Source organism: Botryllus schlosseri, chromosome 4, assembly GCF_051294905.1.
Source record: "Botryllus schlosseri isolate E-star chromosome 4, Bs_hap1, whole genome shotgun sequence".
NCBI classification, from domain to species: domain Eukaryota; kingdom Metazoa; phylum Chordata; class Ascidiacea; order Stolidobranchia; family Styelidae; genus Botryllus; species Botryllus schlosseri.
This window is the reverse complement of record NC_137239.1, coordinates 29830537-29847551: the sequence shown is the minus strand read 5'-3', so window position 1 is coordinate 29847551 and position 17015 is coordinate 29830537. Positions and strand designations below refer to the sequence as shown.

General features: G+C 39.3%; 2 protein-coding genes and 1 long non-coding RNA gene across 6 annotated transcripts in view; 2 read left to right on the top strand and 1 right to left on the bottom strand.

Moving 5' to 3' along the window:
- LOC145437819 (MAP kinase-activating death domain protein-like) overlaps window positions 1-9461 on the top strand; it is a 29776-nt gene extending 20315 nt beyond the window's left edge. For 2 of the 3 annotated variants that reach the window (XM_080315115.1, XM_080315118.1), the window contains 9 exons: window positions 873-1008; window positions 1735-1800; window positions 2497-2617; window positions 3457-3589; window positions 4402-4593; window positions 5553-5720; window positions 6805-6850; window positions 7643-7819; window positions 8666-9461. In XM_080315115.1, coding sequence (XP_080171241.1) covers window positions 873-1008; window positions 1735-1800; window positions 2497-2617; window positions 3457-3589; window positions 4402-4593; window positions 5553-5720; window positions 6805-6850; window positions 7643-7819; window positions 8666-8793 — 1167 coding nt within the window. In that variant the 3' untranslated portion in view covers window positions 8794-9461. The remainder of the gene's footprint in view (window positions 1-872; window positions 1009-1734; window positions 1801-2496; window positions 2618-3456; window positions 3590-4401; window positions 4594-5552; window positions 5721-6804; window positions 6851-7642; window positions 7820-8665) is intronic. The other variant, XM_080315117.1, reaches the window with a different exon arrangement.
- Window positions 9462-11755: 2294 nt separating this feature from the next.
- LOC145437826 (uncharacterized) lies at window positions 11756-13344 on the bottom strand. Its single transcript, XR_013914746.1, has 2 exons — window positions 13208-13344; window positions 11756-12151 (listed from the first exon to the last, which is right to left on the bottom strand). It is a non-coding gene; the product is annotated as an uncharacterized LOC145437826 (long non-coding RNA).
- Window positions 11990-13456, top strand: LOC145437825 (uncharacterized). Of its 2 annotated transcripts, XM_080315125.1 has the most exons (3): window positions 11990-12196; window positions 12742-12865; window positions 13254-13456. In XM_080315125.1, exons 1-3 carry the CDS (start codon window positions 11990-11992, stop codon window positions 13274-13276), a joined length of 354 nt encoding a protein of 117 aa, XP_080171251.1. In that variant the 3' UTR covers window positions 13277-13456. The 2 variants fall into 2 exon arrangements, with proteins under 2 accessions (XP_080171251.1, XP_080171252.1); XM_080315126.1 differs by lacking the exon at window positions 12742-12865 and having other exon boundaries at window positions 12057-12196.
- Window positions 13457-17015: the final 3559 nt, after the last annotated feature.

Below are 17015 nucleotides of genomic sequence, written 5' to 3'. Positions count from 1 at the left end.
AAAAGAACATGTGATTTAATACCTATAAAAGTAGTCTGGTGAAAAATGTGATCCAGTTTGTAAAGTTATTTAATCCAATCCGGCTCCTGTGTCCAGCTATTTTTCTAATTCTGTCAATGCATTGATCTCTACTATTAAAAAGAGTCTTCTTTCAGTTCTGCCGCAGCCATGTGTTTCAGTTTGGTATTACAGGTATTCTTAGGGATCAGTGTTGCCAATAAGTCCGGAAAAGAGGCGCCCAAAAAGTCTTCTAGTTTAATAAATGTATTGCTGCGACGAATGTTGTAATGAAAGCTATCATTTTTATCAGGGTTGTAACCGAGTCACAAGGTTCCGAGGCACAAGTCAATCTCACTTTTATAGTTTTGACTCGAGTCAAGTCGAGTCATTTTCAATTCAACACCGTGTCAAGTCCGAGTCCATGTCCGCCAGTAGAGGGTCGAGTCATCGTGTTTTGACTCGATCCACTTCTTTCAACTCTGCACGAGTGATATAGAATGGCTCGCATTCATGATATCGTAATTTTCCTCAGTCCCGACAGTTTCTGGCCCTATTTTCCGAGTATCAGGACTGATGGACGAAATACCAATCTGTGTTCATTTTACTATTCTTCGAAGTTACAATGAAACGTCTGTATTGGCCGTCCTAGTCTCGAGTCCTACGACTTGGTTCGAGTCATGCGCAATGACTCTAGTACAAGTTGAGTCAATACAAAAATTGGATCGAGTCATTTTACGCTTTTGAAAAATGACTCGAGTCAAGTCGAGTCACCAGAAAATTGCGACTCGAGTCATTGCAACCCTGGTTTTTATGCATTGTCAGTGTTTATGCATTTCTACCTCTTAACTCATTCACGCCGATTTTGTTTTCAGGACAAATCCGATTCTTCGAGCGATATCGGTTCTGCATTACCGACCGAGCTCCGTTTCCGGAGCGGCAAATTTGTGCAAGTCGAGTCCACGATCGAGCACGATGAAGAACGAGTCTACCTTGCTCAAACCTTGCTTGGTACGTGCTTTGTTTCATTTAGAAATTGACTGCTTGAAGGTACAGAACTTCAATATAAAATTTAGTCATATATTCATATTGAAATGAACCCGAATATAACATTCTACAAGGCAAAGTCCTGATAAAACCACCAACTTTGATTTTGACCGTTATGTTTCTTTTGAAAAAATGCGGATTTTGCTGTTTGCTAGATTTTATTCTACTCTCGAATTTCCGTAAATTTTGCTGTCTAAATGATTCCTAATTTCATATAATAAGTCTTAGTTTTCACATATTGCAGGCTATTTTTAAACAGTTTGGACAACGTTCAAACATGGAAAGTCGACCGTAAACTCTGTGACGTCAGGAAACGTCTACATTTGGGGCTGCTCAAAAATACCGTTTTTCAAATTTTACATTTTTACATTTCTACATTCCTAAATCAGTTGAAAATTGGTGGTTTTATTTCTCTAGTTCGTAAACAAGGCTTCCACTTGTGCACATGTAGCAGCTGAGAATAGCATTTAAATTTTGGGATATGATTGTTCAAGTACAATGTTCTTTCCAATTCTCTACTAGTTGCTGACAATTACCCCGGACGAGTGTCAGCTGAAAATATTTTGGTTCATTTCAATTTCAATATCAATATACTGTTCAATTAGAATGGATTTGTTGAAATTGGGCGAACCAATAATTTAGACTTGAAAAATGAGACAAAACCTTCTGTATTTTTGTCGCTACGCGCAGGAAACGGGAAAATGTCGATATTTTCTCAATTGGAAGATCAGGCTTTGGAGGCGACTTTCCAACTCAGTAAATATTCGGTGTCTGTCTGTCTGTCGATCACCTTATTCTGCTCGGCTGCACAAATTGCTGTTGACTTTGCGATGTCATGTGTCGTGTGCATGAATTGTCATTGTGTAAGATTTTCGGCTGAAAAAAGTGTGGATTCTTAACCCAAGTTGATTCGGAGATCATTCTGCAGGCCCACTTGAAATTAAAATAAATTCTGTGATCCATAGCATTTCAAATATCTGCCCTAGTGTGTTTTCAAGGGTATAAGCTTCTCAAGCTAAAAATGTTGATTCGTAATCCCAGTTAATTCGGGAATCCTTCATTACTCGAAATTAAAATAAAGTCAGCAATCCACGGCATTTCAAAAATATGTCGAAATATGCCTGCGTTTTCAGTGATATTGAGGGGTTTCCACTGAATTCAGCCTTAGAAATGTAATGACTCGGGCAAATTTTTGTTTAAGTCAAATCCGTGGAAAGTTGCACTTATTTTACACAAAAGTTGCACTAAAAAGTTACATTTATGGACAAGTTCCTTGAAATTATTTGGGTAATAGATACTGTAATCATTCCATATCCAAAGCACTGTAGCAAAACTCAATGTTGGCGAGTTCAGCAAAATCAGTAGCATGAAAAAATTTGACCAGTGCAAATATAATTTTCGGCGATCTAGCCTTGGTCAATTTTGTGCGTTGAATTTTTGTTTGATTTCCAGGCAAGGAGCGGTCCAACCTTTGGGACAACATGGCGTTTTGGGAGCAGATGTTTTTGGACGCAGTAGCCCTGGAACGGGAAGCCATCGGAATGGACCAGGGACCCACGGATTTAATCGAGAGGTGAACATTAAGGACTGTTCCAAAATAACTTTTTTCAAATTTTACGATGCGCAAGAAATTTGGCTCAATTCGAACCAGTAGAAGCGAAGTTATTAAGTAAAAAAATGTTGGATTTGGAAAAAATAGTATTTACGGTGAATTCATTCATGATTTATGATAGACCCACACCGTAAAGCGTAAACACTATGACTTGGAATCCAAAATTTTGAACATCAATAACTTAGCTTCTACCAGCTGGAACAGAGCAAAATCTGTGGTGCATCGTTTTTTATTTGTTTTTAATCAATAAATCCAAAATTTTCTACTACAATAACTTCGCTTCCATATCTTGGAATTGAGCCAAAATTGTTGTGCAGTGTTTTTTAGGTGAGCTAACAATTTAGAAGCGAAGTTGTCGGTGTTCAAAATTTTGGATTTGGAAAAAAATAGTATATACGGTTGCACATTCATTATAAATAATTATAGATCTACCCACCGTAAATACTATGATTTCGAATCCAAAATTTCGAACACCAATAAGTTCTCTTCTACCGGTTCGAATTGAGTCAAATCTTTAATGCTTCGTTTTTTAGACAACTTGAAGCGTTGAAATTCGAATAAAAAATTATTTTTATACAACCTCAAATTGATCAAATATGCCACAAATAGATTTAGTTATCGTGATACAGGAGCAATTTCACTCCGTCCTCATAAAAGTGGTATAAGCTACTTTCTACTTTACAGAATTATAGTGTAAAAAAGTAACTTTGCCTAAAATCAAGCCGTTCCAGTACGTTTGGAAGTGATATAATCACTGGTGCGAGCTGTATGCGAAAAGTGTTTCGCCTGAACATTCTCAGGTACCGTTCGTTGGTTCCCCATGAACGCCGACGTTTGGAGGAAGAGGAAGACCAACTGCTGTCGACGATGCTCTACAACATGATGGCGTGCATGATCACCATGAAGGTTCCGAAAGTAGAGATCAAGAAGAAGGTGAGTCTACTTCCGATTGACAGTTTTCAGCAAAACTACTTTCTGATTATCAGTTTTCAGTTTTCTAGCCAAAGCAAATCCAAGAATCCATGAAAATTACCGATATCTTCTTCCCTCTTGCCGATACAGATATTTCTTTCGAAGTGTAGAGTTTGACAACTAGGAAATTTATGACTTTTCCAAATTTGATTAGAATTGAAATTACTGAATTCGCAAAAACTTGGAATTAAATTACATCCAGAATTAGAAAGAAAACACCACAAAGATCAAGTTCCGTTCATATCAAATCAGAGTTTAAAACTCGTAAGCACTAGAATGGCAAATGTCTCTACAGTACAGGCTACGGCAAGCTTGGTTCGTTTTGCATCATACAGTTCGCTTATAGTATTTTCAGGAAACCAGAAATTAGATTAGGATTAAAGTTAGATGATAAAACACTTCGTAAATTAGATTAGAATTAGAAATACTGAATTCGCAAAAACTTGGAAATTGAATTCAATTCCTCATTAGAAAGAAATCCAACATAATTAAGCTCTCTTCGTATCAAATCATAGTTTATTATCACAAGCACGAGAACAACAAATATCCGCACAGCAAGCTTGACTCGTTTCATACGATACAGTCCTCCTGTAGCATTTTCAGAAAAAAAAAATTAGATTAGAATGAAAATGAGATCAAAGAAACATCACACAAATTAGATTAAAATTATAAACATCCGGATTTTGTTCAAATTAGTGTAATTAGGAAGCTATCTAAAGAGATATAGACTTGGTATTATGAATGAACCGACATCACTTTGTTCCTGAATTCAGATTCGGCGACTCCTTGGCAAATCTCACGTCGGTCTGGCTCACAGCGGCGAGATCAATTCTCTCTTGGAGCAAATTCCGGAGCTGAGTGCGGTTTGCGTCGATCTGAAGCCGTGCAGAAGCCGACACATCAAGAAGCAGTCGTTTGTGGTACATTTCGGGACGGACAACCAGGCGACTTTGCTTTTCATGGAGGTAGGGGCGTTGTTTGTGTGGTGAACTGCTATCAAAGGAGGCGCAATGCGTGATTTCCAGTAAGAAAGTACTTTTCCCAAGTGCTGGAATAGGTTTGAGCTACCTGTGCTGATCACACATGTTTTTAGACTAATTCTACTTCCGATAAACAGATTTTTCGGCAACTCTGGCCTATTTTGTTACATTTGGCACGATGGATTTTGAAAAATTAGTAGTTTGCGGAGCTGCTCAGTGGGGCTGTTCTAATATAACTTTTTTTGGGATTCCGGGGATTCACTGATTACATTGTTAGGTTGCCTAAAAAAATGCTGCGCACCAAATTTGGCTCGATTTCCACTGGTAGATGTGAACGCTTATAATATTGAAAATTTTGAATTTATTTAATAAAATTTTCAAAAATTTCAAATCCTACTGTTAACCCGATAAAATTGTTACATTTTCTAAAACAACGACGCGTAAACAAGTTTGCTCATTTCCAACCGGTAGAAGCTAAGTTGCTGCACTTGAAAATTTGGATTCACAAAAATAGCAGTGACGTTGGATAATCCCAGAATGATGAATGAAAAACTGAACTGACTTTGCTTCTACGGGTTGGAATTGCGTTAGATTTGTTTTACATCGTTCTCGTGGATATCTCGACAATTTCATGGTGTTGACAGTATAATTTGGGAATTTTTTCGTTCATTTTTGATTAATTTTTATTATATAGTTCTGGTTTTCTTGAAGTTGCTATAAGAGAACTGTATAGCGCAAAACGAGCCAAGCTTGATGTTCAGGCATTTGCCGTTCTCATGCTTATGACAAGGAACACTGATTTCGTGTTAGATGAACTTGATTTTTAGTTGTATTTCTTTTCAATTAGGAATTAAATTCAATTTCCGAGTTCTTGCAAATTCATTAACTCTAATTCTGATCTAATTTAGAAATTTTATGGTTTTCCAACTGTGGTTTTGTGTTAGGTGTGCGACAACGCGATCATCCTGCGTACTGGCAGCGGTCAGATTGCCCAACGTTGGTGGTACGAGAAGATTATCAACATCACGTTCTGTCCAAAGACTCAGGTTCTCTGTCTGTGGCGTCGCGTGGGTCCGCAGTCCACGGCACTGGAACAGTTCTACACGACAAAGGTGTGTTGGGTTGTAGAGTTTTGTGGAGCTCTGTTTATATGGGTTTTATACTCTGATTTGTGCAATCGGCTGGATTTTCAAAATGCACAATTACAACTACAACTACAACTACAACTACTCACTAGAACTAGAACTACCGATATTTCAAGACCAACAACTCGAACTAGAACTCACATTTCAAAATGCGCAACTAGAACTGGAACCGCTCGCTTTTCAAAACTCGCGACTGCAACTAAGACAAGAGATGACCATTAGGGGTGTTCAAATTTTGGATTATCAATAAAATAGTATTTACGGTGGCCAATTCTTTAATCATTTATTATAGTGGTGCGCACCGTAAATACTATTTTATTAAAATCCAAATTTTTTGACGGCAATAACTCCGCTTCCAATGGTTGGAATCGAACCAAATTTGGTGAGCATCGTTTCTATAGACAACCTAACACTTTCATGGGGTAAACAGAAAATTTTGAAATTTTTAATATTTATTTTTTAAATAATAAATAGAAACTTTCTTCTGTAGCAATGCGACTACTGGCTGAAATTGAACCAAATTTTGTGTGTAGACTTAAATTAGGTAACCTAACACTTTTATCAAGTAGCCAGTACGATTTGAGAAAAAAATCATTTTTGAAAACCCCTTATGACCATTCTTCAAAACTACAACTAGAACTATAATTACTCACTTTTCAAAACTCGCAACTAGAACTAGAACTACTCACTTTTCAAAACTTTCAATTAGAACTAGAATTACTCACTTTTCAAAACTCACAACTAGATGTAGAACTACCGTTACTAAAAAAAACAGTAGTTGGTTGACGGTCAACTAACTATATTGGCACTATCTACAGGTCTATTGCACTGTTTGTTATACCTTTATTATATTGTGTTTATACCTTCTTAAATTTCGAGGTTTGAGAACGCAGTCTCGGTGAGTTGTTTGTTGCATAACAATCTCCTCCATCCTTGATTTGATGTAATTTTTATTTTGTGATTCAAAAAATAATCATTCTAGATTTGTGAAATCAATTTTCAAGGCCAATAGAAAAGTGATTATTTCTGAAAACTGCCATTTTCTATTCAGTGTCGCGAACTATACCGTTGCATCAATGAATCGATGGCCGCCAGACGTGAGTATCGAGACAGAGATGAGCAGATTTCAAAAAATTATGTCTCGTTCCTAAATCCGAGTATCGTGAATCTAATAACGGCTGAAATTTGTTTGAAAGTCTTGTGATAACAGAAAAAGTGTCAAAAATGTTAAATCCAAGTTCAGAATTAATTTTGTCCAGTGATCGCTGTAATTTGTTGAAAAAACGAAAAGCGTCACAAATTTTATGTCCAAATCATCTTCACGGCAATTGTAAATCCGCTCCAAATAAAATCGTCGAATCTGTTTTTTAACATGCAAATTCATGTTGGTCTCGGGCTTTGGTATCATAGATGAGATCAAAATTGTTATTTACAGTCATTTCGAAGCTGTGATTGTTAATGAAATATCTAGCCATTATCAATTTTACTTGAATTTAAACACGAGACCGAAGTAATTATGGGTTTGAATGTCAAATCTTGAACTAGGACTAGAGCTACTTACTTTTCGAGATTAGAAATTACAATTAGTAGTAGTAGTAGTAGTAAACTCCCAACTAGAACTACAACTACTCACTTTATAAAACTTGAAACTAGAACTGGGACCGCTCGCTTCGAAATATTCACGACTATAACTACAACTACTCACTTTTCAATATCCACAACTAGAATTACAACCAGAAGTATCCACTTTTCAAAACTCGCGACTAGAACTACAACAATTCGAATGTCAAATCCTGCACAGATTTAGATTTGAAAATACCCAATCTTTGCTCGTCTGAGGAGGGAGTATCAGTGAATCAATCGGGAATGAACTATTGTTTTGTGCACAGAGCCGAGATTAGGAGGCGAGTTCCCTGTTCAAGACATGAAAAGCGGCGAGTCTGCACTTTTGCAAGTCACTCTGGACGGAGTCAACCTGAAATTCAGCGGTTATCAGAATTTCATTCCGTTGAACACCATCAAGAAATGCAACTCGGTTGAGGATGTTTTTCAGATGGAACAGTATAGTGAGCAGCTGGATAATTGTGGATTTCTAGCTAGCGTCGGGCGCAATGATTGCAATATTTGTTATAATGATTCGAGTCTAGTACTGACATATCTGTGAAGTCATGATCAACCAACAGCATTGTCACAAAGTGCAATGAAATAAGTATAGTTGAAAAATATCAATAGTCTTTGATGTAGAATTGGCATTATGTTTATTGTGGTCGCATAGAAGGTATATATTTGAACTTAACGCACCATTCATACCGCTGTGATGGCATGAACGACTCAAGAATCCAAACAGATTTAATTTTTATGGTTGGAGTCGATTGATGAGAGATCATTTTTTCGATAATTGAAATTATACGCATTTTGCCATTAAGATTTAATTTTTGGATGAGAATTATAGTTTCCATGCAATTTTACACCGTAGAAATGATATTATATTCTATGTGGTCGTATATTGTCGCCGTGGTGTCAAAGTAGCCAGTTTCCAAATTTTGAAGGTCCCTTTTCGAAACTTGAAACAAATCAACTTTTCGAAAGGTTTTGAATTTATTTTGGTCATGTCTGTCTCGGGTGTATCAAAGTTAATCGGGGCCAATATATGGTTGAAAGAAGGTTAAAACTTGACGTTAAGTTGAGTTTCTCAAAATATGTAAAATGGACATAAGCTACTTTGATACCACTGCTAGGATATAAACTTAAACTTCCCACATCATTCATACGGTAGTGACGTCCTAATCCGAGATGATCTAGTACTCAACTTGTAGCCTAATACTTCATTCAGAACTGAACCCCTCGTCTACTCTATTTTGCTTAGCCCTAGTTTTAGTGCCATTTGTAATTCTTCCCTATTTATTGCCCAGAACAAGATGTTGACGAAGTGGTGTCGCATAAATTCAAGTCCGGGATGGCCAGCGATATTTTCTACGCCGTCATGTTCCTGATCGGATACAAAGTGGCCGGGCGGAAAATCCAAAACAATCATCGCTGACAAGCAAGAGTCCGTTTACCTGGACGAGGATGATTCAGCATCGTCGCAGATTTTTTGTGATATTTTGGGCCAATTTGCAATATCGAATCGTTTTTGGTGCAAATGCGTAGATATATAGACTTTTTATTCTGTAAAACTGTCGTTTTTGTGATATTTCAACTTGTTTTTGTTCCGAGATGTTACAACCGGACTTGGACAGCTAGAAAATTTTAGCTAATTAGACTAATTGGAGCGAAATGACAATGCTCTGATTTTGTTATTGTTAGAATTGTTAATTTTAATCCTGATCTCATTTCTGGTTTTTCTGAAAATGCTACGGAAGATAAGCTTGGTGTACAATTCTTGTGCTTATGACAATCAGCTCTGATTTTGTTGCATTTCTCTCTAATTTGGAATGCGATTCAATTTCCGAGCTATAATTCGAGTCCAATTTGGGAAAATTTTCTATTTGTCCAATCTGACATTCCCTCAAACTAGCGTGGTTTCAGTATGAAGCTGAAATCGCCTTCTATACGCACAACATCGTTGTCTTCACACCAAAGCGTGTTTCTTGTTTACTGTAGTTCCGTTCTCTGTGATTTCATAAAAGTTCTGTAGCTGTGGTTGTGGTGTAGCTGTGATTGGTCGGGCGTATCTTCTGTCTTCGATGAACAAAATGTGGTTCAGAATGTGCGTGTTTGTGTGTTACTGAGGGCGCTTGAGAATATCTCATGAGCGAGGAAAACGGATCGCTTTAGTTCATTGTAGAGATATCAGACCAGTGGTTCGTGACTGGTTCTTAAAGTATGGGTCGCGTATGTAATATTTGCTAAATTTCTTGTACCATAGAAAATTCGGATGTGCATAGTTCTGTAATGTACATCAGTGACGTGCGGTCCAATGAGGCAGTGCCTCACCGGTCGTCAGGGTGAGTAAGAGAAAATTGTGAAAACCCTCCATGAGTCGATAATTATTGATATTTAACATCGATTCTCATAAATAACTAAATTTGAACATTTTTTTCACCCAACATCATCAATTTGCATAATTATTATTTAAAAATGCAGCGTGAAAGATGTGAGGCACGGGCGCGTCGTGCCTCACCTGCGACAATGCAATTCATCATAAATAGCTCGGAATTCATAATAACTGGTATCAATCAAATGCTATCGTCACACTGATTCCGAAAACCCAAATATTAACAGTGTCAGAGCACACCACCCTTTCGTCCTCTTTTTGAGAATCTAGGTCATATTTATAGCAAAATGCGACTGATGTGCCGTAAATCATCACCGAAGTGACGCTCAGGCGGGTATTTTGGGAGCTGGGCGGGAAATTGACTTTTTTTTTTCTTTTTTTTTAGTCAACTGGTAAAAATTTACCGTTTTTTGAGAATTCTCCTCCGGTTTTGGAAGTCTGAAAATTCTGGAAAAGTGTCCTCTTTCAGATTTCCAAAATACGGTAATCCTACCCTTAGGTAGCTGTTATGTATATTTTCCATCCATAGCTACGTTAAATTGTGGTATGTGCTAGTTACTTCCATAAGCTGCATTGTCGTTGTTTGTGGCCTTTATGCTGTGCTCAACTGCAATACCTATAACCCTTAATTGCGGTATGTGATAACTATACTTACATAGCCTGCGTTGTTGTTGTTTGTGGTCAGTGGGGTCACACCTAGTGTTTTTACACTAGTCTATAGTGTATTTTGACTTGACCTAGTGTGTCTTCTTTCGAAATTCGGCAAACCTGGTGTTTTTTTATTGAAAAAATACTTGTAAATGAGGATGCTATTTTAAGGTGCTTCGAATAATTCATACAGGTACTTTTTTGTTTTTGTGGTATTCATGGTGTTTGTCGACTACTATGGTCATTTACACCAGGCCGATATTGTTCATTATTTTCCGTAACTGCCGACTTATAGCACGGCCCACCTCTGCGGGTGAAACACAGGTAGGCTAGAGGTGGAGGCAAGAAACCGTTACTTTTTTAATATGCCTGGTTTACAGAAATAAATCTAACTGTATCAGGTGTATATATCTTGCGTAGGGTTACCATACGTCCTCCTTTTTGGCAATTCGTCCTCCTTTGCAGTCCTACAGCTAAAATAATGGACAGGTTCGACTGATAAATCGGCTCAAATGACACTACGTAGGACGTTCGACCAGGTCATTCCTGAGTACAAGGAAAGTGTTGACCTTTTTTTAGCAATAGCGGCTGTTTTCACTCTTGATCAAATAACTTTTCTGATTTGGTGAAACAGGATTCCTTTCCCGATTTCAAAATGGTAAGCCTATTGCGATTATCGCTAATGCTTTTGCCTGGGGTTGTGCGGGTGTGCGACCGAAGTTTTCACCAGCATACAAAGTGCGGTGCCAAATTAAGAAATCGGCGGCAATAAAACCTTGCCCAAAATTACCGTGGCTGATTGGTATTGATCTGTCCACATTTTTCCAAAGTTGGGCTCCCTATAGCGTATGGGCATAATTTATTCACAATGCATATCTCAACCCCTGATTTACCGCTTCCTATCCCTGGTGAAGAACCCCAGGCGTAGTCACAAAAACAAATGTCGAACTGTTAAAAGAGCGAAAACCTGATGTAGGCCTACGCGCAAAACGTTAGGCTAATATTATAATGATCCGCAGTTACTGCAAATCAACGTGGCTTGACCGCCGCCAAACCCTGAGACTGACTCACTCAGTGAATGACTTGTTTGAGTGGATGCAGGCCGAGGCCATTGGCCAGGACCGCTTTTCATAATTTGAGAATCACATCTGGTACTGAACCCTACAACGATCACATTGATAGTTTAGAAACGATGATCCGATTCAGTAACAAAACTCGCTTTTCCTAAACAGCAACTTTTCTGTGATTGAACGAGCTCAGCCAACTTCGGTTAATGTCAACTGAAGGTAACAAACCTACAACGATTAAAGCTCCAGTCAGACCCACGCTCCAAAGGTCTCCTATAGTAAAGCAACACGAGGATGGCGATTTTTAATTTCTTTTGAGTGAAATGTAACGATAAGGCAACAAGCAAGCAGTGCTATGAGATTACTCGCACTATCAAACGTCTCTCCTGTACATAAGCTCGTTCTGATATTTGCGTGTTGAACGCTGCGAGAGAGGTGAGTGTGACGTGCGCTCCTCTACCATTGCATCTTTGTTCACGTCACAGGAGACGGCCGCCGGTAACTCCGCGCTTTACTGCGCGTCAATGATTGCTCAAGTGCTTTTCGCGGTGAGCGTTGAATGGTCGGAGCCAGAGCGACGTCGTCGAGCCGCTCGAGTCGGTGTTCAACAGAAAACAGGTCATGATGGTTGCAAAGAAATATCGCAAACGTCTGTTGTCGCGCTGCTAATCCAAAATGTCTCAGGCCTGGAAAGACAACCCGGATCGAGATTTCACCATCATGAAGCAAAGGTAAGAGTCCCCCTCACAACGCATACATCTATGGCCGTTGTGGAACAGCCGCTCACTGCTCATTATTTTCCTTTCACCGCATTGCGTAATCATAAAAAGGCAGGAAACGAATTGGAGTGGGCTAGTCTTTCACATCAGGCGCCCACAAGCCTACGCGACGTAGGCAATAGCTGTCGCGCTGAATACGAAAATATGAATTAGAGTCTGATCATAGCACTGCAACTACCCAAAAATCAACGCAAAAACACGAGAACTCATGCTCGCTTGGATCATTCTGATTTTATTTTTATATTTAGCAAACAGGGCGACAGTAGCTTTCGTTCAAGGTCGCTGTGAATTAATTTTCCTCTCGTCGCAAGCTGATCGTGTTTAGGAGCTAGCATTAGCCTGATGTTGTTGTACGATCGTGTTTAGCATCGGTTTACCTATAACCTGAACGGCGTCATAGCCCTCGGAAAATCACTCCTGGCCCAGAAGCCAGAAATGGATATTCTTGTAACTTGGGTGTGATGAAGTTTAACAGTCCGTGCTCTCTTTGATTTCAGGTACTCCCGTCATATGGAGGCAGGCCGCGCGGCCCAACCTCGCCAAGACAATACTACCAAAACTATGCTCCTTACGGCGTTTATATGTACGAGGATAGGCTGACAGTAGCGGGAAAAGAATGGGGTTCGTTACCCGCGTTGAGTAGTTCTGCACCGACTCGATATTCTTCAAAAGCGTGGAGCTGCATTCTGCAACCACTCTTCTAACCAAATGTCAATTAAGAATTGTCGGCAAAACGCTGTTATGTCATATTTCAGCTGTCATGTAGCTATTTCAATTTCGGAGGAAACAATTATATAGATAGCAGGCCTATATATGTCGTCGCTGAGGAATCAAAGTAGCTTATTATGACCGTTTCTTTTTCAAAGAAAGAAAATGAAAGCTCAATTTTCGCAAAATAAGCAACTTGATCCCACAGCCGCGATATGAACAACTTACTGCTATAACTGGACGGCTTATATTTACCCTCACAAATATATTGACATAATTTCCTTTGTTCTTTTGTTTGCAGTGTTGAATCGCTGGAGGATGTGAAGCGGAGGCAGCCCGTCCAGTCCTCCGTGACACTCTGGATAATGACGTCGCTCGCATATGAGATTACTTCGCTTCCGCTGGATTGCACATAACGTTATTTATGATTTCTCGTTATATAAATTATGTTGTCATATTTGAATAGGGGAATGGATTAAAAATATTCGATATTCAAACCAATAATTTTCTTTCACGACTGCGCTGAACAGCGGCTGAGTCTTGAGGTTATACGTCATCTATTGCGTTTGTATGAGCAGCATTTGCTTGGAGTTTTAAAATATGGCGACCTATTCAAATTTCCCGCGTTCGACAGGCGAAAGTTAGTTATCTATGCACTATACGCGTATACATTTGAATAATATATTCATATTTATTTATCAAGCACTATCAGCAGGGGATAACGTTTGCAATAATGCGAGAATTAAAATAACGATGTTCAACAACATTGAGCATCGCTAATTATGACGTCACACAGGGTAGAATACAAAATTCGGAAAACGAGAAAACTAAAGGACAGGCACGGAGAGAACAAAACAAGTCAGAGTGCGATTTTTTAATGAGACACGTTTTCTTTCTGTTGGCATAGAATAGGTCAGGGATGGCCGGACTTGCTTCATGCGCGAGCTGCATATTAAAAATCTCAGCTTTTAAAGAGCCACAACATGAAAATTCAAAAATACGAATCTCTCTAGCAAAATGGCAAATCGCATGTGCATTGTGCAATCATTCTAAAAAGCCGCAATCAAAGGCTGAAAGAGCCGCATGCGGCCATAGCGAGCCGCAGTTTGCCCACCCCTGGACTAGACTGACGCATAAAATTGTTATGCTGTCAGTAGAGACGATGCATACCAAAGTCGGCTCAATTCTGACCGGCTGAAAAAAATTTGAATTTTTATTTTTTAAATGACCAATTCAAAACTTTCCACTGCATGAATCTCGCTTCTACCGGTTGGAATTGGGCCAAATTTGGTGTGCAGCGTTGTTTTAGCCAACATAAAGATTTTATCACGTAGCCATGAGTAAAATTTGAGAGAAAAAATTGTTTTTGAACAGCCCTACTAGTCATAGGGATGAACAAAATTACGAGTATAGTATTTTCGAAAGTGTTTTGCTCGTCCAATATTTTTTAATTCTGTCTGATTCTGCCACCCCCTTGATAGATCTAGGTCTCAAAATAAGCAAATGCTTTCAATGATAGGTTCATGAATTTGAAAATTTAGTTTGCACTATATTCTGCTGTGTAATTACTTTTAGTTCTAGTTTTAGTTCTCGATGCGGGCTTTGAGAAGTGAGTAGTTCTAGTTGCAGATTTTGAAAATTGAGTAGTTCGCTACATCGCTAGTTTAGTTCTAGTTGCGGGTTTTGAAAAGTTGGTAGATCTAGTTCTTGTTGCGCTTTTTAAAAATCCTGAGTTTGTACCAGACATGGGGTGATTACTTCATGAATGTAATCGATTACGATTACTTCTGAATCACGCGATTACGATTACGATTGTGTCGATTACGATTACATTGGAGAAGTAATCACGATTACATTAATTTTGCTTCTCAGAACTAATCTTAGAATAAGATATATTGGAAGACAATAGAGGGAATTAGGGATTCCAATGAAAAGGCCTAATGAGATAACAACTTTCTTTATAAATGAAACGTCATTTGCCTGTTACGTCATAATGTACCCATTGCCCCACTCTATAGGGGACGATTTATCGCACCCAACGATTTGCATTCTTGCCTGGTTCGTAACTGTTGCACCCCAAACTCCCCCAATAGGGTTGGAAGCGAGCTCGAAGGAGAGTAAAAAGTATATCATAAATCACTAAAATTATAGAGAATTTTCGTGAGATTATATCAGCTTGGAGATTTTCTTCGAGCTTCGCGATTTAATGTCTCTAGCTTGATTTTGAAATGCAAACCCCTCCACTCAAGAAAAAGCATGATTTATAGGAATAGGCATTTCGGTGCCGGTCATATTACCGCGCCACAACACACCAAAGGACATAAATGCAGTTTCGGCTAACGTCCGACTCCACGAAGTGTGCTACCAAAGACCTTGGCCGGAACTTTAGGTATGTGTTCTATGTACAGTACATAGTTCAAAATTTCAAATCTTTGTTGGGTATTTTTATGTACGTGCATATACATAGGCATAGCCTACTGCTCGCCAACCAGCAATTAACGGTCAAACTGCGTTCAACTGTAAATGACTAGCATACGGTAGCCGTCGGTTACGGTTAGTAATCTAAATCGCAATTGAGCATAATCTAACATCAATAAGTTACTATTTGAAACTAGGAAGAGTGGTGATTGTTATCCTGCAGCGAGGTAGTGGCGTCTGGAGTGTATTGATAACCTGAAATACAGCATAGCGGCTGTTCTTACTGTCACGCTACAATGTACATCGAATATCTATTTACTACACGTGGAATGTGAGAGAGAGAGAGAGAGATATGATATTCTTTCTCGCCTGCACCATCGAGATGCTTTGGCGATGGAGTTGCGATACGGCCCCATGAGGTCATCTAGTCTGCGCCCCCGTTTTTTTTTCTCCTCCATGCTATCCGTGATTGCTGAGCGCCTAGCAGGATAGCTGCGGATACCATTTTTCGAGTCTTTGGTATGACCCGGCCGGGGATCGAACCCACGACCTACCGCTCGAGAAGCCGGACGCATAACCATTACACTATCTCGCTCGGTGCGGATACCTCTTACTCAATGACGAGCAAGGCTAAAACTCCTTACGCAAAAATGAGCAGTGGCGTTTGAAATCCATACGTTGGTGCTTTAACTAACTAACTATCATCATCATCATCATTGGTTTATTAGCAATTTTATCAGTTCAATACACCACAAAAATGCGATACAATGAAAAGACAGGAAGATGTCGAAGCGACAAGGAGTAGTCTATGGAATCTGACACCCACCTTGGCCTAGGCGATGTAAAGAGGAGGCATGCACACTGAATGAAAGTAAAGAAGATAGTATAGAAAAAGAATGCGACAAGAAATAGGGCGGCATGTCATGGGAAGCGAGATCGATAGGTCAGTCGTGGTCCGGTAATCTTGAGGATGGATTGTATTTATTTAGTAGTAATTGCTTGTATTTCGACTTGAATGTGGACATGCTCGTCGACTGTCGGATGGCCGGCGGGATACTGTTCCACACATCAGGTCCGGCATATTTGATGGAGCGATGATCTTTTCGGTCGATCATATGATATTTGGACGACGTGGACGCGCGTGTGTTGTACTTGTGCGCTTTTGATTCAGAGGTAAAGAAGTCATTGAAATATTCGGGGCAACGACCGCAGTGAAACTGATACATAAACTTGGCGATTTCTAGTTTCCGCATATCTTCTATGTTTAGGACGCCGAATCTCTTCAGCAGCGACTTATTGGATGGGCAGCCAGGCCCCTTCGGGGCCCTAGCTATGATTCGGAGTACTTTATGCTGTAGTTTCTGCAGTGGCTTGAGTGCAGTTTTACTGGCAGCCCCCCAACAGAGGATGCCATAATGTAACTTCGATTGGATTAAGGATTTAAAGAGTATTAGAAGAACCCATGCTGGCATGAAGCGCCCAAGGCTGTAGAACAGGCCGCACTTCGGTGATAATTTAGTTTCTAGGGACTGAATATGACTCTTCCAGGACATGTTCGAGTCCAGTAAAACTCCGAGATATTTGGCATTATCTGTGTTGGAAACGGGCTGACCAGCGATATTAACGGTTAGGTTATTTTTTGAAT